The 25,533-nt window shown below is 40.3% G+C and overlaps 1 protein-coding gene across 1 annotated transcript in view; it reads right to left on the reverse strand.

The window, feature by feature from the left end:
* Nucleotides 1–2,975: 2,975 nt before the first annotated feature.
* Nucleotides 2,976–25,533, reverse strand: part of luzp2 (leucine zipper protein 2) — a gene marked incomplete at its 3' end in the record, with an annotated part of 160,469 nt that continues 137,911 nt past the window's right edge. Inside the window, exons 8-12 of the mRNA XM_083999239.1 lie at nucleotides 22,291–22,365; nucleotides 21,322–21,489; nucleotides 12,637–12,741; nucleotides 9,804–9,878; nucleotides 2,976–3,083 (exon numbers count right to left, since the gene is read on the reverse strand). Of these exons, the coding sequence (XP_083855365.1) occupies nucleotides 2,976–3,083; nucleotides 9,804–9,878; nucleotides 12,637–12,741; nucleotides 21,322–21,489; nucleotides 22,291–22,365 (531 nt within the window). The remainder of the gene's footprint in view (nucleotides 3,084–9,803; nucleotides 9,879–12,636; nucleotides 12,742–21,321; nucleotides 21,490–22,290; nucleotides 22,366–25,533) is intronic.

Here is a 25,533-nt window from a genome sequence, read left to right on the forward strand (position 1 = left end):
CTTTATCTGTGGATGCGATTTATGTCAAAATGACACCACACATTAGTTTGTCATCATCGTCTCGGTGCTGCTTGCTTTGTTCCCAGGTCTCAATGATACTTACTCTCTGAAGGAAGCTTAACAATCTAAAGAGATTCAGCTTCAAACTCAGATACGCTGCGTAATGCCGACAGTGTTCATTTCTTATTGTGTGAATAGAACCACCGTGGACCAATTGCTTTTCTGTGGGTCCTCACAACTTGTAACTCTAGAATGAATTGTGTTAACTTTACAATAGGCGCCGTTTTGCATTCAGACCAAACAGAAAACATTTTCTCAAGAGTGCATTTTAAAGCAGCGCCGGCATCAGCTCCGCTTGAAATGAAATCTGAGTAATTGTCCCCAGAAAATACAACATTTCCACAAGATGCGGATTGCATACAAAAACCTCAGTGTCACTGAGATCTGTGTACTCCATAACAAGCTTGACCACCTGCCTTTCTCCCCCGCCGCTTGGGCCACTGGCGGCTCGGAGGTTTAATGGCAGCATCTGCACGATCCGCCGTAGGTCTCCACAGCCTGGCGACAGGCCCTTTTGTTTGCTTCTCAGCAAGGCGGAGACCCGAGCTGGAGGAAGCTCTCGAACTTGCAAAAAAAAGATGGATTATGGGCCTCAAAATAGAGCTGTGCACCTGTCGCCTAGCATTTTCCAGCATGGACACTCTTGGATCCAGTGACCGCACCAAATGTCACATGAAGGGGATGCTGAGACCACAAAGCTGCTTAAAGCACTCACTCACTTTCAAAACCCATAAGGAGCCACTGAAGTTTTCCACACCCAACAATGGGCTTTTAAAGTATAAAAGAGATGTCTGTCAAACTTTGTTTTGAAACGGTGACGGTGATGTGACTGTTGCCATAGCACTCGGTTATGTAGAGCAGCAGGAGTCTGATGGGTATGTTAGGATGATGAAGATCCTGGAAGGTGATAGTCACTGTATATCTAGATGCTCTTTATTATCTTTACACTCTTTTGTGCGTGGATTAAACAACAGACTGCATTCAGTGTGTTTGAATTGGTTTTGTGTGTCTGCTCAGACTCCCATATCCTTTGGTTTCCTCTTGCCATTTACATAGATAGATGCGCATTATTGATCCCATTAATCCATGAATTTTCTCCTGCTGTACATTCATTAAGTGAAGTAATTCAACTTTCCTCCCCACCTTTAACACAATTTGAAACCATTTTAACTCACCTCTGCGCCTCCGTTTGTGCCTCACTGGACTAATTTTCTGTTCCACTTCAGGCCACCTCTGAAATCAGTTGTGTGTTCAGCAGCTGAGCTCAGAGCCTGAGTCATATTCGGAGCATCTCGATTCCCAGCAAACATCAGGTGTGAAAATGGCCTTGCAATCATTAGGTGTAACACCAGAAGGATTAAATACAGGCTTGTGATGAGCAGCAATACTGCTCACAAAGTTGGACACTAGACCTGCAAGGGTTATTAATTCATCTATAGGCTGATTGACAGGGAATTAATCAACTATTTTTTCATAATAAATAATTTAAGTTTTTTTTTTAAGCCAAAGCCCTGGATATTTATTATTTCCAGTGTACAGTATGTAATATCTTTGGACTGAATTGATGACATCATCTTTCACATTTTCATGATCAATCTTTTGACCAATGAAGCAACCAGTGGAAGAAATACTCAGCAGCTCAACTGCTAATTAAAGTGATTGTTAGTTGCAGCCCTAATGGATATACAGTATAATCTATGACTGCAAATGCATGATATAACAGTTGGAAGCTTCCGTTAGACTGATGTCTTTACTTGTGTAGTAAATGTATAGAGGCAGCAAATTTGCAATCAATGAGACTGTAATATACTGTAGACATAACAAGAGATGTGGTGCAGGTCACTGAATACCTCAAGTGCTGGACTTGTAATTTGAAAGGACAAAAGGCCAGGCTGTGAAAATTACATGATGAATAATTGCTGTTTTAGAAAATATGAATTTTCATCTGACCTCGTGTGTATCAGTGTCTCCCTAACAACCTCCTGTGATTGGGGCCAACATGAAATTAATATTCAGAAGGTGCGAGGCGTGATTTGTCTTTGTGCCATGCAACCTCCTTTCCTCTGTTGATTACAAACATGCTTACTCATTTCTTTCCCACAAATAACCATTTATTCTTCACACATTTACTGAAAATTACAGTTTATTGAAAGGACACAGAAAGGTCAGATAACACAGATACATGTAGCTAGGAGTTACTACTCAGTGCATGGCACATTCTCAGGGAGACGACCCATTGTGAGTCTTTGGCTCTTTGCCTCTGGAGTGTTAAAGGCAGGAAGAGTGCTGAAATATTAAATGTTGAACAGTTGGCCAGCCAACTTGAGCCTCTATATTTCAAAATGTGGAGGAGTAAATTAACCTTGCTACAATGAGTGACAAACAATATTCTAAGTTGGGTAGTAGTAGTAGTAGTAATAGTAGTAGTAGGAGTACTTTTTATCAGTCAATTGATTTATACTTATCACAGGATACAGTGTCAGACCTCACCAGTGCAAAGGGATTTTTCTAGAAAGATCACACGATTAGAAAGCAGTGTCCTCACTCAGAAGAAAAGTCAGATAAGTAAACAACAAATGAACAATCATGAAACAAGTTACCAGTGCCATTGCTACCTTTTTAAAAAGAATTTCTAGAATGCATGCCATTTTACTATGGAGGGTTTCAGATGACAGTTTGAAATTCGACAATTCCAGTGTCTCAGCTTTCGCAAACAATGCTGATATGTGTGTGTGTGTGGTTGTGTGTGTGTGTTGTGTGTGCGTGCGTGTATGTGTTTAAAAATGTGTTCATGTGAGTGTGTGAGAGCGCACGTATATTTTTGTGAGAGTGCGCAAGTGTGTGCTCTTAGAAAGATCCTTCAGGCAACGCAGGAGCTCTGCATTTTGGATGATATGCCGTCCGCTCAGTTGTATTTATGTGGCTTTGTCTTTTTGCTGCTGCCTCCCTCTGCCTCCCTCTGCCTCCTCGCTGCCGTCTGAGAGCTTTGTGTTGAATTTTCCAGTCTGCGCTTGGCTCCTTTGCTGTTAGGTTCAGAAGATAAAGATTTATAATGAGCAAGACTGACACCATAATATTCCACAGCAGACATATGGTGGTCTATAATCTGAGCAGGAAATGCTCCTAAATATCTCTGTGATACAAAGGAAGAGGAAAAAAGACATTGTTGTTATCCTGGCTTTGTAGTAATCATCAGTTAATAGTAATTAGGCCATTAGAAGATGCTTATTACATTATCTAAACAGGTCACAGACTGCTGGAGGACATTCATAAAACTTTGTGCTGTTTTTTTTTTCTACATGATTGTTTTCTGTGGCATACACATTTACAGAGGATAACAAGCTCACATATACATGCATAGCTTAGTAATTATGCATTCAAAAACACTTACAATACAATATTTTATGTCAGACACAAACACACTTTATAACATTGATAGAAATGACAGCTGTGTGCAGCCACAAAGACAATGTGGTATAAAACAAAACCTCTAACCAAGAAAGCTGTTAACTGTTGATAAGTGCTTAATAAAGTCATTAAACACCTTATGAGTGTTTGTCCAGTACTGATGTCTGTGACGCTATTATGAAAGTGATGACAGAACAACATTTATCAAATAAATGAACTGTCAAAAAAGACAAATTATTCAGAAGAGATCATAAAATAAAATAAGGTAATAAAAGGTGATAATACTACTTGCACCTCAGTGAATGTGTTTTATAAACAAACAAGACAATTATCCACTCACAGTGTTTGAATTACGGGGGAGCTAAGGGGAGACGAGCTCCGCTGAAAGTCGACTGAGACATTTAGGGGGCGGGCTTTGAAATATTGGTGATTGTATGCAAGGACAGGAAAGACATGTGTCCTTGGTTGTAAGAGAAAAGAGAAATGACATGAAAGTGATGTGATGTGTGAGAGAGTGACACGTAGGCCATGTTGTTCGCTGCAATTCAGGCATTCAGTTCTTAATTTGACTCGCCGATCGGAACCGGTATTTGATTGGCTCCGGGACCTCCTCTGTCAATCAAAATATTGTAAATATATGAGTGATATGAAATGTTATTTATGCTCTGTCTGTGTTTTATTTATGATTGAAGTGACTCATAGATCTCCTTGTTTTAGAGGATTTTTAATCTGAGGAAAAAACAAAGGAGGGGGTGAAAAGTGATTGACAGATAAATCATCAGGTTATGCAGTGATGCAACCAGTGAGTTTTTGGCGCAGAAGGAGGAAAGCAAGAAAACAAAAGGACACTAGCCTACTAAAGGACATATAAATGCTAAGCATAAAGTAGCCTAATAATATAACAATAAGGAGCCCCCCCCCCCGGCAATAAAATAGGGCTCCCCCGAAAGTCACTGTTACTCATGTAAGCGCTGGCCTATGGCACTGTTGAAGAGTAGTAGATGAAAAGAGCAATTTAACTTAAGGGACTGTTGAGCTCAGAAGAGGAGTTGTTGTGAACTATAAAAATAAAGTATAACGAGCACTTTAACACCCAGCTGTGACCTGTGCATATTTTTCTTAAATCAAAAAATTGCATTTTGTAATTTGAGGTCGACGAGTACAAAGCAATACCATTATTTTTCACAGATTCTGCGGTTAAAACGCAGCAAAACGGTAGACAAATTATCACCGCTGTCAAGGAATTAAAAGCATTATGAGTATTTAAAAAAGTGAAAGTGAATATAATCTATTTCGAAAAGATTTAAATGACACTTTTAAGGCTGAATTAAACAGTTTTTGTAATGTGCTAGGTTTTGAGAACAGTGACTTTGAGAGGAGAAGAGCTGGTAGACTGGGACAGGACTCAGGAGTCCAGCTGGCGTCCTCGCTGGCTCTGGACAAAATGAGTTGTGCTTGTGGATAAATGCAATTAACCAGCAGGTAAGATGGAGAAGCAGCAGTTCTTATGGCTCTGAAGGCCGGCACTGACAGCAGTTCAGGGCCACGCTCAAACACCGTGCAGATAAAAAAGATTGCGTCTTTCGTTTGGGTGACGTGTGTTTGTTGTGTGTTTCTCTTAACCTGCTGTTTTCACGAATTCTCTCTAACATTTCAAAGACAAAATCATCGTGCTCTGATGTATCTCATTAATGGAGCACCACCGTCTCTGGGATTTTGAATAATTTAAGTCATTTTTGGCAATGACATGTTTAAGCACTGTGCACAGACTCTAGGAACCAATTCCCCGAGCAAAGCATCTGTTTTGTGTTTACCAATGTCACTTTGTCCATGCCTTAAGGCTTTTGCTAGCTGCTTGCAAATTACTGAGCTGCACATTACTCTGCATGGCAGTGGGTTATAGTGCTATCATGTGGCTTGAAGCTAAAACAAATGAAAAGAGGCAACATGCACCTCCACATTTATCCCATCACTTTGAGGAGAGTGTGACAGTGAACTCTGAATCTGACCGTGCCATTGTGCACTGGGGTAATTGTTCCATACAGAGTACATCTACATCCTGAACTGTGCTGTGTGCTGCATGAGATTCAGTGACTGGGATTTGGTACTCAATGACTTCACCTCCATCTGCAGACTTCATCTCTCACTTAATGCACTCCTGTGGCTCTCTGCCAGCCACTGTTGCCGCCCACTTTGATCCGGGTTTGGGATTTTCCTTTTCTGTGTGTGTATCTTATTTATCACCAGCAAACACTCCCATACAGACATCCACAAGTTGATGTCGTCGCTACATCGGGAGGAACTTTGAGTAGCTTTGTCGGCAGCATTGCAACCACTGTCTGCTATGTAAAACAAATGTAAAATATTTCTGACCAAGCAAAATTTCATCATACTGTATATCATCACTGCATGCTGCTCTGACTTCATTAGACCCATGCTGTCAACCTGTTTTCTGTGGACTCACATCCTGTGTAGAAATCACTGCTCCTGGTGCATGCCATCTAACTAATTAACTGACTGTGCACAGTCGGTGCGCTCCTTTTGGCATCTATATGACTTTGTTTTCTTTATAATAATTGATGATTTGAACAGCTGTGCATCTGACTCAGATTCTCACTGTCTGGGATTTTTATATTCCAACTGGTGTTTATGTGTTAACACCCACACCTTTTTAACAAGTTCATGAATATCAGAAAGAAACAAAACGGATATGGGTGTGCTTCAGAGACACGCTCTGTTGTTTGAGTATGTCCGAATTTGGTGAATGTTATGAAGTTACATTTTTGACTTAAGAGGAAAGAGAGAGAGAAAAAAAGAGCTTTAAAGGGGAACAATACAAGTCTGGTCTCTTTTCTTCTGTTTTGCTAACCCTCCTCTCGGCCATGTGCATTTGTTTACAACAAAGCCGGCGAGAAATCAATCAATAGTGCGGTACATGATGTTATATATCATATACGAGGTTACAACATGTAAATTTGTGTTATCTGTCATAAACAAGAGGTTACGGGTTACGGGGCAGGTTTGTGCCACAGTGCCACAAAGACGAGAGCTGGGACACTGGGGCCAGTTGCAAGGTTGGTTTTCGGCCAAGAGACGCTAGATGGAAGGCAGAGAGCCTCCATTCTCCTTTGTAGCAAGTTACGTGTCATTTATTAAACCATCACAATTTCTGGAGCTGTTTAATTAAGGGAACATTTTGCTTAGTTAAGCTAAAAATCCTGCATAGTTCCTCTTTAAAGGAATCTGTGAATCAGTGACCTCCTGGCACAGCAACACAAACTTTTCTTTGAATGGCTGGCTCCTAATTTGAGTCAGACCCCATAGATTGGTTTGATACAGCATCCAACTTTACAGCTGAAATAAACATGTTTACAACCAGGAAAATAAAAACATCTTGCCCAGTAAGAGCTAATTTCCTCTTTCATGACGACTGTACGGGGTGAATTTCACAGGGGGTCACCTGCTTTAAGTTTAAAGTTAGGTGGCGTCAGGCAATGCCAAGATGTTGATAGCACAGTAGTCTATCTGACTCTGAACTCTGAACTTCAAAACCTCTTCAGAAACCTGTGGGTGACCAAGAATCCAGTGGGTGGATCCTTCATGCCCCGGCCCATCCAAAGTCTCATTGCTTGTTGGTAAGCAAACAACACAGACAGAGCCACTTTTAATTAAGTATAGCATAATTCACTTGTACAGTAAGTGGCACAACTACAGTAGGGGTCCTAGAACCTCATGCTTCCCCCTAAGCTTTACCTCATTCAAAGTTATGTATAATCAAGGTTGCTAGGTGACAGGAACCTAATTTTGTGTGACACGATGATAATGGCGACACAGCTGCTGGCACACAGTGCAATGGGCTTTATGCACAGCTCCACTACTTCCTGAAATAAGACAGCTCCTTTATTTCCTGCCTTACATTATTGGACAAACTGATTAATCGAGGTGTGTCTAACCTCACAACAATGGTCACACACACCTGGATTAATCAGTTGGTCCAACAATGTAAGAAAGGAAATAAAGGAGCTGGCTTATTTCAGGAAGTAGTGGAGCTGTGCATAAAGCCCATTGTCTCATTCCTGTAAGGCCTTTTACAGTCAACGAAGCCCTTCACCCCTGTGTTTGGGACACAGCTTATGTGTCAAATGAGTAAACACACTGTGGCTTTAAAACTTCCACAGTTTGTTTACCAAGCTGGAGCAAAGTTATTTTTGTCTATGTTGCTGACACTACAGTGAACATGGCTGATAACTGTTGGTGCTGGTGTGGCAGGCTGCACTTGATCAGGACTCATCGATGAGAGCCTCTTTGTCTGATCAGTCTGCCCCAGGGGACTGAGTGAATAGACAAGTGTTTATTGTACACAACAACTCAACAAGAAGGCGCAGGTGTTGCTCTGTTTTGCCTTTACCTAAACCTTTTTTTTTGTGCCGTACCACGACAGCAGCCTTTTCTTCCTAAAACGTCGGGGCGCAGCGGGACATGTCACTCAGGTTCTCAGTTTCACAAATCGAACATGAGAACATATAATGAAGGTGGAGCGGTGACAGAAACAGAGGCCACTTTGATGCAGATTGATCCACTGAGAGTGGAATGCAAATCGCTACTAATCAAATTGTTTACTACACCATGAATGGCAAGTGCTGTGCATGAGGGACACCAGCAGGCAGCAGGAAAAAAAAGAAAAGAATCGATTGTGGATTTATTGCTGCATCCCAATGTGAAAATTTCCCATTTAATGAGATAAAAACTAAATAATAACACAGAGAGCAACTGAAAAATCATTAGCCCTGCTGAGATAAAAAAAAAGAAGAAAAAAGTAGAGAGTAGAAAGGTAATCTCTTTTTGTTATTTTGGTTATTTAGCTTTGTGATAAAAAGAAATTGTAAACAAAAAAGAAGAAAAACTTTGGAAAATGTAATCACACTCTAGGTTTAAAACAACACACCACTACTGCTAAAATGTGCATTGTTCTTTCTATTGTTGTAATTTCTGTGTCTTGTGTGTTGATAGAAAACAGCAAGAAAAGCCTCTGGGAACCACATTTGACTTCAGTAACATGTAATGCATTATGTAGAACAATTTCACTGCATTAATTCTTAAACAGAGCGCCATTATTTTCTTCTGCTTTTGTATCAGTGACACAGTACGCTGTTGTAATACACAAAAAAAGCTATTGTCAGACTTTCTCGCTGAATATCTGGCACAAAACACTTCAGCCAAAGTCAAATCTGCCCATTTGTTTGGATCTCCTCTGAAATATTCTCATATTCTTGTGCAAATAGTCTCTGTGTCTAAAAATGGATCGCTGCCACTTGGAATGCGACTCAGTTGCTCAGTTACACAGTATTGCACAGCATTGAAATGAGATGCATTGTTTCGCCATGCCATCTGCCACCGCCAAACAGGTGTGACTCAATTCAATAATATGATGAGGGAGGCAGTTATGCATAGGCTTTGGCAGCGCACTGAATATTGCATATACTATAGGTGATGCTGGCACACTGGAAATTAGATTTTTAGCAGTTTGGTTTTCTTTTGTCCAGGACGTCGCAATTTTATCTCTTCATCGCATTCAACTTGCAAAGTTGAGAAATGTAGCTTGGTCATTAGTTGGTACACGGTGTATAGTTCAAAAATCTTCTACAGAGGAGCTGCTTGGAGGATGAGCCACATAATATTCTGTATTTTTCCCAAAATCAGATGAAATGGCACATCTTCATATAAAAGCCACAAATCAAAAATTAAAATGCTACAGTGCCAACAAGCATTTCCCAAGGTCTAACTTTGCCCATTCTTTTGTGCAGTAGAGCTCCATTGTTGTCAGGAAAAAAGATTAACAACTAATCAGTGAATCTCACAATTGTATTGGATGAAAAGTCTCTTCATTACCATAAACATGATTTGAATCCTCGACCCACGTGATAAACCAGGCTGTAAATACTCATCAGTGCACCAATTTAAGATGACGACAATAATCCTCAACAAACACATTATTTACTCCTGTTTCTGAAATGTTTGTGCCTGGTGCTATGTTGAAAAATGAATTGAAATAATGAAATCACACAAGCATAGATTTACAGCCTCAGTATGATTGAATGAGGTTATGTCACAGATGGGGTAGGACAATCAGAAAGTCTCGAGAGACGGATGAACAGAAGGTTAATGTGTTGTTTTCATTTGATTAGTGGACATTAAAAAATCTCATCTTTTACAACTGCTCCCCTTTTAACTGACCGATCATTTCTTGTGGGGCCAAAGAAGTAGAGGGAGAATTTACTGAAGAGACAAGTGAAATGTTGAACTATTATTTCCATATAAATTAAAGCGAGGCTCACCTGCTGCTCCTCTGGTAGCTTTTTGCTTTCCAGGGCTGTGTCCTCCGTCTGATTCTGGAAGCAGTCGCCTCCAGTCTGCAAGTACAGAGCAAATATTGTCTCAGTGCAGTGACAACAAAACAAGGTTCCAACTTACCAAATATACAGTATGTTTTTAAAGACAACATGAGAGGAGTGCAGCCGAATTAGTGACATTCATATGACCTTTTGAATTTCACATAAAAATTACGAGGCATTTCATTGACTACTTTTACAACCATAGAAGCATCTACCGTAATTAACTTTTTTATTTGTTTTATGACAGTAATCAAGAGGAAAATTGATAATTGCAAGATTGATAATTGCTGTATATAATTAATTGAGAAAAATCCCTGCTGCTGCTGAATGGAAACTGAATAGCCTCGGGTTTTGGATTGATGGTCAAAGAAAAAAAACAAAAAAAAACAAACAAGCAATTTCAAGATGTCACCTTGAGCTCTCAAAATTTCAGACAGACATTTTTCAGCATTTTCTAAACAATCAATACGGAAAATAATCAATAGTTGCATCCCTGCGGGGCGTCTGTTTCTTTTCCGGAGCTGTTCGTATGGAGCCACGTCAATCATTCCCCTGCTGTGACAAACTCATAGCCATTTGAGAGCATGGTAATTTTGCTTTCATGTAACATTGCAGAAAAAAACAGGGCCATTAGGAGAGTGTAGCTTTGTACAGGATGAGCACTACAAAGTCCATTAATTACTCCTCTCTAATCTCATTAGTGCTAATTGTGAATGACTGTTTTGGAGCACCTGTTGTACACCGAGCATTTGAATGTGTCTAATCACAGGAATGACGAGCGGCAGATGAAGGATGCTTCACATCGCTACAGTATGAAACGATCTCAAGCTTAATGCATTTTATATAAAACATACTTCGTACAGCAACAAGTATGACCTGCATGAAAAGCAAAATCATCGTCTACAGTGCATTGAATTTATCACATTTTGTTTTGAAACCAGAGTGTGGACTGTGAGCTGTGCACACTCGTACAAACTGTCTCTGCTCATTTCCTCCCAGTCCTACAGGGAGAGCAGGACAGGAGGAGCTGTGCTGCGTTCACCAGCAAACACAATATCTGAGTCTCTGTTTCAAATATGTCGCCTCTTATCTGTAGCAGAATGTTTCTCCTCTTGCAGCAGGATTTGTACAACCCTGCCAAAATTATATAATCAGTCATGGGAAACAAGCGAACATTGTTTTTGGCACGATTTCATTAAGGAACAATCTTTTTGACACAGTCAGGCTAATTTCCTCTTTGGGTGGTATCCCTCTGTACTCCCCAGACTCCTGTGGTCCATCCATTTAGATGCGTAATAGTTCTTGATAGTCACTTGTCAAAAATCCTCACGGAGCATTTTCGCCTCTCTTACTTTTGTCAAATCCTCTTGGTTTTGACAAGGTTGGAGACGCTCGCTCTCGTCAGTAACTGACAGCTCACAGTTGCCTGGATCTCTGCGAAGCAAATCTGTTATATACGGTACGAGAGTCCTTCACCAACAATCTGAATAGGAGAGGTCAGTGACTCCCTCTTGCCTTTCCTCTGTCAATAACTGCTTTCAAACTGTCAGCGAGGCACTTCATGCCCTCAGATGTTCCCAAGAAGCTCCTGAGTGCAGAGAGCTGTGCAGGTGCAGTTGTGATTCAAAGGCTCGTAGAAGTTAGTGAATCTGCCAGTTCTACCGTGACTTCCATGCATTTGCAGTTTAAATGCATCGCTGTAATCACTGTTAGTGAGCTCCAAGGCTGTCAATCAACGATTTCCATTCGTGACAGATCTGTTTTGCTTTTTTGATGCCTCTGTGCCGATGACAGTTGTTCATCTGTCCATCTGTTTCTCATGAACACCTGGAGGGAATTACCTCAAATCTGGTCCAAACATTCACTCGCTCGCTAAAAGGGTGAACTGATTAGATTTGATGAACAAATATCAAAGGTCATGTGGCTACTCCAGTGGTCTGTAAGGTAGACGGCATATGGTTCTACATTTTACCTCCATGTCCATGAAATGTGCTTCAGAGACATCAGCAGCTTTTTACCGCGTGTTCCCAAGGCTACCGTACACACATCAATGATTTCATAATCAAATAATGTGATGCTTACTGTTTTTATGTTTGTTTGTTTTTTTGCGAGAAATTAACCAACATGGAAAATGGCAGAAAATTGTTTGTCCTCCTTCCTTGGGAAAAGGATAATCAAAATAATTGCTGTTATTTTTTCTCTGTCAATTTACCAACCAAGCCTGATAAAGCCATTCTAGTTCAATGTTCAATATGGCAAAAACAACTAAACTACCAGTAGTCATACTGTACTACTGTTATAGAAGCTGTGGGAGAGAGCTAGGCTTTAGATTTCTTATCTTGTCTGATCAACCGTCTAAAACAAATACTCAACTTAAAATTATATAAAGCAACAATTCACAAGGTTGAAAACCTTGAAATATTATGCATTTTATGCTTGATGATTCAAGTGATTATCAAACTTAATGTGGATAAATAGGGCATTTTAAAATTGTAACCCTTTGGTGATATGCAATAACAACTGATTGAACTATTAAAGTTAGAGTAGACAGAAACTATTGAGTAAAGGATTTGTCCTTAAGCTCAATAAGAAACTTGTTGCAGGTCTTGGATAAAGTTTTCCAGTTAACGAAGCTCATGAAGACACATGGTGTAGTGGTGGCTTGTTTGATTTCTGATGAGGGACCTGAGCATGAATTCAGTGAACAGAAGAACCTCATGGATACCGGCCCTCGGGTCACAGAGGCCATTACAGTTTAATTACTCCAAAGGCTCACCTTTTCCATCTGGCACTCTTTAACACCGCCACTCTCTCTCCTCATTACGCCAGTGTTCATGGGTGATTTACTGGCTGTGACAATTCTCTGAAGTCGAGAGATATCCTGTTGGAAGAAAAAAAAAGGAGAACATTTCAAATTGGGGTTAAAAATAAAATGTGTAAATGGCTTGTTGATGCAGCAGTGGCCCTGGGGTTCTTGAAAAGTAAACAGTTCTGACTCAAAGGTTCATAGCTGTTTAATTTATACTACATTTAAACAAATTCAGCTTATTTATTTGTAGTAAATAAATTATGGTCGGAATGACTATTTCATAACAGGCAGCAGGAAGGGCAAAAGAAAATGGAGTGCTACAAACTAGAAAGAGAATTACTGAAATATTCTGGCTTGGAGGTGAGCCTGCTAATAATTAACCATCATACTTTCACTGCTAAGATCAAATACCTCTGCACACTTTCAATTTTAACTGTTACAGGTCGAAACAAGAACCCACATGAACACTGCCACACCAGCCAATCCTAAACTATAATACTGTAAGTAAAACACTTCTCATACAATATTAACAAATCCTCTGATTATCAGTTTAGGTTTTTTCAGTTATATGGAATCAAAGTTCTAAGAACGACCCGAACACTTATAAAGATAAGGCTGATGTTGAGCAGGTACAGTATAATGGTCACCATCAGTTTACCTTTCTCGTATGCTGATAACAGTAATTGGCAGTGGGGTAACAAATTTGTACAATTAACAAACAGTACAATTTTGGTTAAAAAATGTAATTGTATAAAACATGAATATAGAAATGATGTTTTAAATGAAATTATCTTTAAAGACATTAAACATATTTTATACATTGTGTCTTTCTTCTCTCATATTAAGGCATGTTACTGTAATAAGCAAATGTTTGAATTATATAACTAATTGATATTTCTATATCTATTCCAATTTGAGTGCTACAATATTACAAACATGGCTAGAAGTTGAGTATGAATATGAAGAACTTCATTTGCAACAGGAAGATTAAAGAGGAAGAGCAGTCACTCTGCTCTGTGAAAGATAAAAACCTGAGCTTCCTCTGCTTTTAGTTCAGTCCTGAATGTTCAATTCTTATCATCAAAATTATTAAAAATGTATGACCTCCACACAAACTTCACATGAAATATATCAAAAGTCGAAAAATTAAGTTTTATCACCTGTCTTTTTCCATATTAGGATTTTTTTTTCTTTTTTGGTTGATATTGGAAAGTTTTTTTTTTGTCCACACTGAGGGAACATGCTGTACATCAATGTTAGTTAGCCAGGTATTAAAAAACAAAGAGCAACAAGATCACCAAGATGTTTCTCTGCCCTGATTTCGTCTCTGAAATAAAATGGAATAAAATGGGAATCCACTCAGTTAAGTGAAACCAATGAGAGGGTCCCAGATGTTGGACCGTTGACCCAGCATGCACCTGATGTCTGTATCAACATGGTCAGATCTGCTCAGAGTCTCAAGTAATTTGCGCAGTCATCTTTGGAATTTCCCGCTGTGAAAGCTGAACATGATGGACAATGAAGTTTCAGCGAAGCAATCGAAACAGGAAAAAGCAAAGTCGAGATAGTGAGAGGAAACAAGATGGACAGTCTGAGATGAAAAGGTTCTCTCTGGAGGTACAGGGGCAATCTATATCACTAACATCTGAAATGATGTCCGTATGAAAAAACATGTCTCTGGCAAGGTTGATGTACTGTACTTAGAACCAGTGACGTGAGAAATGCCCCATGCTGGAGCCCAAAAAGTAGTAAATAAAAAACTATAGATTTCAGCACTTGCAGGCTTTGGTCAACTTTTTTTCTCTTTTTTCCCCCCCATCAAACAGAAGACATCGTTGGAATACTGATGAGTAACTCTACAGCTATATTGAACCTAACCGAACACTCACCATTCCTCTCAGGAAAGTAGGCCCGTGTAGTCAAAGAGCCCCGAGTATAAACAGATTCATGTTTCACATTATCTCAATAAACTCATAATGTTGTTTAAAATCACTTTCATAGCCTTCATAATATTTCTGAACACTACCGCGTCATTTCTCTGAACTCGCTGGCAGTACGATATCATCTCTGAGAATATGTTTATTTCAGACCGTGACTTCATCAGAAATGACCATGGTAAAAAGGCTCATGGCTGTAATTAAACTTTTCTACTTTAAATGTCAATGGTAGCAAGTTGGTTACCAAGTTGCTTTAATGTCTTGCCATGTTGTCATTCAAGTAGGTATCAATGCAAACTGCTTTACAATAGCTCCCCCACTTACAAGCACATAGGGACATACACCAGGTGTACCCGCCCCTTCTAAACAATTTGTATTGTTTTTTGTTTTTTTTTCAAACGTATTATAGAAATATTTGAGAATTTGGCATGCCTAGCTCTCGTGTTGGTGGATATTATTCTCCCACTGACTTCCTGACACTTCTCTAAATCAGCCTGCTCTAAGCTGCCCTGACCGTTTCCTGCCACTCCCGCCTGCTTGAACCTCTCACAGAGGAAATGTTGACGTTATTTAGAGCCAGCTCAAGCTTTCACCCACAATGAGGTACAAACGACTCAGCACTCCAGTGACAGGCACATCATAAAGTCAGCTTCTTGTTCTTGGAACAGTCTATGCAGGCTAGCAATGCTGCCCAGCCCTCGGCCGGCGCGGTTCAGACAAAAATTCAATAGCAGAAATGCCAACCTGTCAATTCACATGTATTCTAATGAATCTGAGTATTTCCAAGCCGAAAATGTACATCTTTGATTTTACTAGATTTTTTATTTTATTTGTTTTATCATTGAAATATAGAGTAATCTTACTCGGCACTAATCCGTTTTACAGTTTCCAAACACAGTAAAGTCAAAAAATGTCAAGTCCTGCATGCAAATTCCAACTTATGTCACAATACTTCACTTTCAAGTGATACTTTAAATGTTAAGAGAGTCTGTGTACCTGTGACTGATTATGGCATTGCCTCTATTAGACTGCTTCATATGCATAATGTAGTTGTTGTTGTAGCTTCTCGAGGTGTTGTAGTTCTTTATATACAGTGAGATAGTTCAGCTGGTTGATAGTTCCCATCTAAAGGTCACAAGATACATTTCTGGGGTTGTTTGATGATTAATGGGAGGGGAAGGAGAAAGAAAAAAAAATCACTTTTCTTTAAACTATATTTAATCTTTTTTTTTTTTGAAGTATTGGATACATTTAATTCTTCTCGAGGGAGGATCTCTTCTTTGTAGAACTGACAACAACCTACACGCCTTCTGAAATGTGACAAGAATACACTGATTTAACCTATTACTGTATATATAGCATTTTAATCATAAGTTGTTGTGTGTCTGACTAATAACTACTACTGTCAGATAAATGTGGTGGAGAAAAAATACAAAGCAGACAAATACAAATATGTACTGAGGGTTACATTCTACTATATTGCACAATAGTAATATAGGAGATGATGTTTGTATTGGATACAGTATTTGTCTGGCTAAGCATCACAGAGTAAACAAATAGGTGCAGATACTTCTCCTGTGCTGCAGCCAGACCTCTGCACAGGACTAGAGTGTAGTACCTGCTTTAACTGGGTCAGAAGTGGTCTCTGGTGAGCATAAAGCAAGATGTGGGTTTTCAAGACGAACACAAGCAGTCGTAACCTGTCACTGTCAAAGCCCATTCTTACTCTGTCATCTGAAGGAACATCTTTTTAGCTAGGTTCAGTGGAAGTGACTTTACTTGGGGAAGTGACCAAAAGCGAACACTTCATACATTATTTCCTAACGTTTGTCGGCATCTGTCAGAATCAGCAGAAGTTTACAGAGCAGCGATGGAAGAAGGAGGAGATTTCACATGCTGTTTCTTCTGCAGAGGGACAGTGACACTTGATAAGAAAAAAAAACAAAGAATCAAAATTCATCATCAGGAAATATTTATGTTTAAATGTAGACTTCACTTAGACATAAAATGTGGCGTAATCTAATAGGTCTCACTTCTTAAATATATATTCTATTATGTATTCTTTATTTTCTCCTCTGGAAACCTGTAACTGACTGACTGTGAAAGTTTAATATTGAAGTATAATTACATTTCAAAAATGAGTTTTATCAGAAAACACCACTTCAGTGGATCTCTTGGTAAGTTCCCCCATATTTGCTGCATAACGTAAATGTTATTCTATCCTAAGTCAGCTGATAAATGTCTTGAAGCTACTTTCTTTTCCGCCCCGTCAACCACCTATAGCTCCTCCTCATGTAGCAGAGATGGAATTTCCTGTCGATTTACATAGACAAGGAAACAATCATAAAAGTAAATAGTAAATGCTGAGAGCAGGGCTATGAAATGCCTGATTTCTCCTCTGGCTCAGTGCTCCGAGCATCTAAGACATCATCTCCCATTACTTTGATGAAAATTGCATGCTATCGGACCACAAGAATTGGCTCTCTCTCTGAGACTGTTAAATATGAAGCAACTTCCACTCCAATCTTGCTGATCTCTGCATCCTCAGACTAATGAATCTTTCACCAGCAAGAAGGAGTGTGTGAGGGAGTAAGTGTGTGTGTGGGGGGGGGGGGGGGAGGGGGGTTGAGAGAGAGACAGCGAGGGCCAAGGTCTGGGAGAGTCTTATGTACGGCGTCAACCAGAGCTTAAGGCCCATTATGTTAACTCAAACTACGCGCGTGAATCACAAAGTGGTGTCAGTAAGCACTTGAACAAACATCCCTGCACTTACCCACTTTGGATTTAAAAAAAAAAACACAGAGTAGATTTTAGTCTAAGTGTGCTCATGAAACTCAAATGTATGTTTTATTATTGTATCACCCTCTGATTAGATAAAGACTTCTCCCCATGTGTTAACAGCTTTCTTTCTTTCTTCCTTCCATCTACATGGGTGGTAGCGCTATTAAACCCAGCTATGTGCAAAATAACTTCCCTTTGATAACCGACAATAATTAGCATAACATTAGCTGTGCATTTTCAGCCATACTGTATGAGCTTGTCTAACTAAATGCTCTCAGCTACATTTCACTTATACTAATACGTGAAGTCGAAAACTACACAACAGGAACCAAGATGAAGGATGCAATAACTCCGTTGCGCTCTTTTACGGTCTTAATTAGCATAATGAGGAACACCACGCGCCCATCAAAGAGCTAACGTGTTGACATTTGCCTCTGTCGGTGGACCGTTGCCTAATTCCTTTGCTGGGGACCGTTTGGCTCTTTCATGCACGGCAATGGTTATTGTGTGTTATTCTTTATGACTTAACTTGAGATCAATTTGGCAGTGATTTAAATGAGATCTGACCCACCTCCACAGGCACAGGCAGAGTGGACAGATGGAGCGCCCCAGTAATCTTTACAGTGAGGGTGCGCTCAGATTCATCAGACAGCCCGTCATAGTGCACGGCGCCCACAGGAAATAATGGAGCTAGCAACTGCTCACAAGTGGAGTGTTGCTATTTGTATGCTAATGAAGTGGGGAGTAATAACTTCATTAGCATAAAAGAAAAAGTCAACCCACACCCATCTTGAGTTTACTTGTCTTTTATTTTGCGAGATGCTTATTTTGCCAAAGTGCTTGGATTTTTATTTGTCTCACAGTATCATGAGGAAAATGACGGGGAAGTAAACACTTATAATGGGATCATCCTGTTCTTGCTGCGAACACCAACACAGAGAGTCTGAATGTGGACGGAAAGCGTCAATTACAAAATTTTTGTTTTGTTGCTGCATGCAGCAGAAAGACAAGCGATGACGCCGGTGGTCTGGACGGTGGCAGTGAAGCGTGACGAGGAACGGCTGAAAAAATAAATAAACAGACTAATAAATAAATAAAGTGTAAAGTGGCACGTCAAACGTCTGAGGCACCCGAGAACAGACGCAGAGTAAATTGTGACTGCTTTGAGGGGAGAAAAGCCTCTTAAAGACAGAACTGCTCACCAGGATCGTGGCTAGATAAGGCACAGTGATGCCGTGGCCGACTGGATGATTTCAAAGTGACTGCAGCGACCGCTTCTCACAAATCACAATGGACGCCATCTCTGATTGAGGCTGACATGACTGCTTGTTGGGGGGGGAAATAACCATAGGTGCTGCGAGGTGTATTTTCAAGAAATAAAAGTGATGTGTATATTCTGCAGCTCAGTGTTTTTTTTTTTAAGTCTTCAGAGTAAAAGGACAACTTTGATTCAGACCGTATTGTATTTTTTAATAAAGAAAGAGGTATCGACTATAGGTAAGACCTTGACACTTGACATTAGTTGTTAACCGTCAACTCGCTTCACTGGCAAAACAAGAAGTGATATCTACAGTGAAGGCATAATCCTATTTTTTACAATGAATCCTCTCGGCAGTCGTCTTTTTTTTTTTAACTCCTAAAAGGGATTAAATCCTGAGCTCTTAGTTGAGTCTACTGTGACCTTGACTTTGAGAGGCTCCAAACAAAGACTGTGTCACACCGAATTAATAATTTCATAGAGAACAAATGTAAGTCTAACATAGCAAAACTCCCATAATGCCCCAAAGTAATTGGGCTTTACTTTGAAAGCAACAGCGCCATAGAATATAAAGACTGACATAAATTACTTAGACTGCTGCTTGATTTAGACATGTTATTATTCTGAACAACCCCTGGAATCGTATTTGCCCAACTGTTATATTTGGTAGTAATTATTTCTTGGGCTATTTCTCTCTTGAGAATGATACTCAGGGCATCAGACTGACAAATAGCCACTTGAAAAGGAGGTAATAATCGGCTAACACTTAAATTCATATCGCAGACAGTGCATTATGTGCGCTGTGATGTGCGGTGAGGTGAATATTTTGGCACTGAGTTATATTCCATGATGTCACCAAGCTGGGAGTTACAGTGTGAAATGAATTTCAATTTGAAAGTGTTTACACAGAGACGAGAGGGGGAGAAAAACAGTAGCCCGCTTTATCTTATCTGGAAAGTCAGCGGGAAAATTATACTCCGCCATTACAGAGGCAAATCCCAAATCCAACGCCCATCCCACAAAACAAACTTATCTCCTTTTCATCCTGAGACAGTGTAAGTGCCGTCTTTAAACCGGGGTCACCGACAACCAAATTGACCAGATACTGCAGGACAAACAGGGCTTTTCATCGCAGACACCGTGGAACGTGGCAGAGCGGTAATAAGTGGAGCTCTTATTAATAAGATTAACAAGGCCTGCACTCTATTTAGCTCTACGTGTTCCGGGGCACTTCTGTTTTGCACGCTCGCTCTTTGACATGGCCCCACTGATACACTAAAATGGAACAGAGACATTGTTAAAGGTATTAATTATACCTGAGCTTCTCCTGCTTTGAAAAGTCAAAATGTCGACTGTGAAAAGGGCCCATTGGTCATGCTGGTGATAATAGCAAAGGCCAGCGGAAATGCATTTTGCATTCAGTGTGCATTTTTAATTCAAGGCCACAGTGAATGAAGCTGCCTTGGAAAGAAAAATGAATGTCCCGACGCTGCAATCAGCTATGATTACCACCGAGACATGTATGGCACAAACGGCTGCGGTGAATGTTTACTGCTAATATCATTACTCAGGTAAGTTGTTAGCTCAGCTATAATTGTAATAGTAATGGATAAAATATAGACGTGTAACAGATTAAAGGAGAAACTGGACCAAAGGGAGGGAGACGGGTGAGAATGTCCTTATCCACAGGGCACCAGGGGTCACCGAGTGATTTGATTTGAAGCTTATGCTTCACAGTCACCAGACCTCAACCCAGATTAAATCCCTTGGGAGATCTTGCTGTGACATGTTAGACAACAATCACCACCACCATAGAAACATCATGTGAGGGAACATGTTTTGGGAGAACAGTCTTCTTCCCTGCAAAAAAAGAGCACTGAAGCTGCTCTGGTGACTTTTGGTGGCTCAAGACTTCACTTAGACACTTAGACACTGGTTTCTCCTTCAGTGTTTCACCTGTCTGTTAGTTTGACACTTCAAAACAGGTTTACTAGCCATTTACCTGAGAGCAACAATGAACCACAGATGTGGCTCAGGACAGAATGTATGCACATTCATTCAGATTCAGAAGTAATCAGTGTAAACTGAACCAATATCAACCACATAATGTCTCTAAAAGGGTTTACAATTATGTTTTTTTGCTAATTTAAACCTGAAAACTATAAAAAAAAAAAATAAAAAAAGTGGTAAACAACATAATTACAGAACATTTATAGTTGTGTATATGTGGCTTAAAAAGGCCGTTTTGATTTGATTTGATTAAATCATAAAAACGTGTGTGACTGCTTGGTTAAATTATTTAGTGAAGCAAATTATTTACTTGGCAGCATGTTTGTATTTAGAAGAGACAGAGGAGAAGAGTATTACAACCAGGAAATATACTGTATGTATTTTCAGACTGTGGAGGTACTGTACAGTATATGCAAGGACTGTTTACTTCAGAATGAACAACATAAACTCCTCACACTGTATGAATGGTGTTGTGTGACATTTCTGCAGAGCATAAATACGTTTACAGACCTGATCTGCAGTAGATATACAGTACAGTACAGTGTGCTAGTCTGAGCGTGTCACTCACCACATTCATTAAATATAAAAAGGCCGACTTTTACAACACCCGGGTGTTCCTCTGGATTAACATTACATCAGACAGAACGACGTTGAATAGTGAATTACCTTGGCATGTGGCTGCTGAAAGGTGACTCTGGAGCTGTTGATGAGCGATGAGTATCTGAACAAGTGGCTGGGGGAGGTGGGAAATCTGTGGCTGCTGCTGGGCTGGTTGTGCAGGACAGCTGAGAAGCAGATGTGAACTGTGTCCTTCAGCGCCTTCATCTGGGACTCCTGTCCCCAAACAAGATTACACACACACACACCAAGAATGTCTGAATCCCTCTGTTCTTCCCTCCATCCACATGAGAAATTTACTTAGGCGTTAAAGCTTTAAACTACTTTAGATGCACTAAGAGACATCGTAAGGCAAGACATGAAGCAGAACTCACCAGAGGAATAAAAAAGACGGAACGTTCAAATGATCATTTACCTTTAATCGATAATAATAATAGGCAGGATGATTGGTTAAATCATTTTACAACTCCCTCTGATGTCAATACTCCCGAGATGAGCGCTAGAACTACCTGTTTCTCTAATCAGCACTTTTCTCCCCATGCATCTTTAACCAATCTAGCCTGCCCCCAGTGACAGTGTGTCAATAACCACATATAAAAACAGCATTAAATTAAAGCTGCTGCATGTGTCCAGCCCACTGAAGCCAAACATCTTGAAAATGCATCCACAGTAATGACAGTTTTCTCATTACTGAGGATGATATCGTTTTTTTTTTTTTTGCTTTCTCACCTTTACATTTAACTTTAATCCTCAAAACCACCCACTCTGTGAAAGTGCGAATTTACACAGACTAATATGACTTTGCTCATTTTACTCGTTAAATAATTTAGATGTAAATTCTGTATTCACTGTTTGGCTTTGCAGGGTTTAAATGGGTCAGATGAGAGAGAGGCAGGGGGAGCTAAGAGTGAGACTGTACAAATAATGACAGAAATATCATGAACAGATCAGAACAACAGGGAAAGAATAACAGTATTCATTTCAATGATGATTTTTTTTATTGTCTGAATTATTCACCTTATCCAGTGCCGTCTTCTCCAGCTCCTCCTTGGCTACGGTTAACTTGTGCTCCAGGTCCATGAGCTGCTGCCCCTGCAGACAGACATGACTTTTAAATCAGCTGAACTGTCTTTGTTCTGTGCAAACAAAGCATTTCTTCATCCCCCCCTGCACCATCATCACTAGCACAGATCTATAGCAACAACGACCAAGGCCACTCTTCATTATTTCACTCCTCATCATCACTTTTGTCCTGACTTTTTAAAAATCTGTATCATGAGTCATTCACCAAACAACACACACAATTACACACATTGATTGAGCGCTAAAACCCATGTACATGATATGCTTTTAGCACTCTGTGGATGGCTTGTTGTGTGTTTAAACAGGAAAGCACAGGGATCTCACAAAGCTCCACACTCATAGCTGCATTACAATGATTTCAGCCTTAGTTTGGGTTTAGTGCTGAAATGCTTTGGTAAGTAATACCTGTGGTCTATAGAGAAAGGTGCAGAGGCCAGAGGGTATAGACAGGCAGATAAGCAAAAGTTCATTTAAAGCCACATTGGAAAAGAGAGAAGAAAGGTTTATTCTTGGCCGTTATAGAAGCAGACCCCCTGGAACCATGAAACCCCCTAATGACTATCACTGCTGGAGTTTAATCCCTGAACACAAAAGGCCTTTTTTTGTCAGTAAATGAGCCAATAACTCCATATGAGGATCAACTGAGCTCCTGCTTTTTTTTTATTATTGATAAATTCATCATCGAGGAGAAAAGAGAGAACTTGTGTTGGTGTATAATCTGCATTCAGTCTGTGGAGAACTGGCCTTGGTGATGGACATTGAGCCATGAACTTTTATTGGGCGTCTTTTAGTGGCCTCTCAAAGTGATAAAGGGAATGGACTTATAGTCTGAATCAGCCAAGGTCAAACAGCAACAACAGTCTCTGCAAGTTTCGAGGGGGATGAGGCTGTTTTTTGGTTACTTTTCCAGATTCAGTGTGTGGGCGACTGGGCGTGGGGTTGTGGGGTGTGTGTGTGGGGGGAGAGGTGGGGGGGTGCACTTGGCACCTTCACCAGTTTCATCTCATTTTCAACTCGATTGCTGCCAGCCGAGGGGTAATTTTGATGAACACGTCTGTCACTCGTACCACTCTCCGTGGCAGCTGAAATGATGTGTACGTTTTTTTTTCCTGCGATAGATGAGTCACGCAATCTTAGTCAAGGACGGTGCAACAGTCACCTCTGTGGGGGTTTTCAGGGAAGCCAAAAAGAGTATGATCTTTACTCTCAGAAAGTCTTCTTTTTTTTTTATTCACGGGGAGTTAGAGGACCAAGTCATTTGTAGCTGTCGGACGGCGCTCGACGAGACGGAATCAAAAAGTAATAAAGCTGGTTCTTTTAATCATGGACACAAAAGATTGTGTATAATCTCCTTGTGGCAAATGGCAAATGAAAGGCGTAAGTGTTCGCTGATAGACACATGAATTATTTAATATGAAGAATATCGAAGGGTAATGATAAAAAGAGTCCAATTTTAAAGTGACTGACAAGGTATTAGATATTTGCCATTAAATTACCATCAGTGGACATTATAATATACGATGGTAAGAGCACTATTACAAAGTGACATACTTTGAGCTTTCCTAAACATTTTTTCATATGTTTATATGGTGGATTCACAAGGAATATTGCAAAAAAAAAACTCTATGTTTGAGTTGAAGAAAGTGTAGCGTCTGGAATAATTATGACTCCAGGCTGGGTTGGCTCTCAAACACACACAGAGAATGAAAAAAAAAAAAAATAGCCTGCTCTTAGTTTGTCTTCTAAAAGGATCTGTCTGTATGTGTTTCTATGCAGCAGTACAATAAGGGGCTGTTACTCTAATTTCCCTTTGGGATTAATTGAAGGACTCCATCCATCTATCCTTCCATCTATTACACAGGGCATCATCAGTGGAGATTCCTCTGAGGGCTGCCGGCACACGGCCACTGACCCAGAAATGCTGAGTTTCAGGGTTGGTGCCTCCAAGTCTAAAGCTCCATATTTCTGCTGCTGAGTCCATTATGAAGGTGAGGGGGTCAGTGGGGTACTCGCCACTCTGGTAGACGAGGCATGCAGCTACATCAACTCGTCATTTTTCTTTTCTGTGTTTTTCCCGAGCTGGAGGAGAAACAGCTCTGGGGGTGAATTTTAAAAAGTGGACTGATGGAGAGAAGAAGATGTGAAGGCTCGCATACGGCTCCTCTGCCAAAAAAATATTGTCTCTTAGGGGAAACAGCAGGGAAGGCAGTGTCAGTCCCTCTAAAGTTTTTAATCTTGCTGCTGAGCCAGTGAAGGGGAACCTTCCTCTGTGTAATGTTTACAGTTTAGTGCTGGGACTGCATGGTTTGGATTCACAGAGTAGAGTGTGTTTTTTTATTTTAAGTTGTCCTTCAAATCCGAATGCTATTAATGGAAAATCCTCAACCGGAGAAAACACTGACAATACTGACTACTTCATGTCTAGTACTCCAAGTGCAGCATGTCCTCATTTTGCGAATCTGCATTATTCCATTTTGTCAAAACAACTCCCTTTTTCAGTTTTTATGGACTCACAAGTTTTTTTTCCTGTTTTCTTTCCCCCTTCCATTACCATACCTGTCAGTTCAGTGAAAAACGGACTGGAGTCCAAGATAAAATAATTAGGTTTTTGACTTTGCTTGGTCTCCAGTCTTGTGGGCTTGTTGTGCTGTTGTGTACTGTGACATTCTGCTTTGATAGGGCACAACAGCCATCATAACCAATTCAATTGCCTCCCGGTCAAGGTGCCTTGACAGACACCCCCCCCCCCCCCCCCGCCCCCCTCCTGTGAGCCTGATGACATTTCAGTAAGTTGAGTGACTCTTCTCTACTTCCTGCTCCCTCATCCCCAGCTGAGCTTTTGATCACAGCATATGGGGGAAATACAGATGAGTTTTTCAGGAATAGCTGGAGGGATCGGGGGCGGGGTGGCTGGGTCACAGGGACATGATGCATTTCCCTCTGACCTTTCCATCAGAGAGAAAAGCACTGCCTGTCATCCCCGAGATGACTGTTTTTACAAGACAAAGAGAAGTGCCATCAAATTAGCTTTACCCCTCCCCACCCACCACCACCCTACAAATCTCAAAAACCATCTGCTGTTAAATGTCCACATGAAGTGTTCGGTAACGGCGAGCGGTAACGCTGTTTTGGGTGAGTGACTGATGCAATTTAGAGACAGCGATTTACGAGCTGTGA

This window comes from Trachurus trachurus (assembly GCF_905171665.1).
Source record: "Trachurus trachurus genome assembly, chromosome: 3".
Taxonomy (NCBI): domain Eukaryota; kingdom Metazoa; phylum Chordata; class Actinopteri; order Carangiformes; family Carangidae; genus Trachurus; species Trachurus trachurus.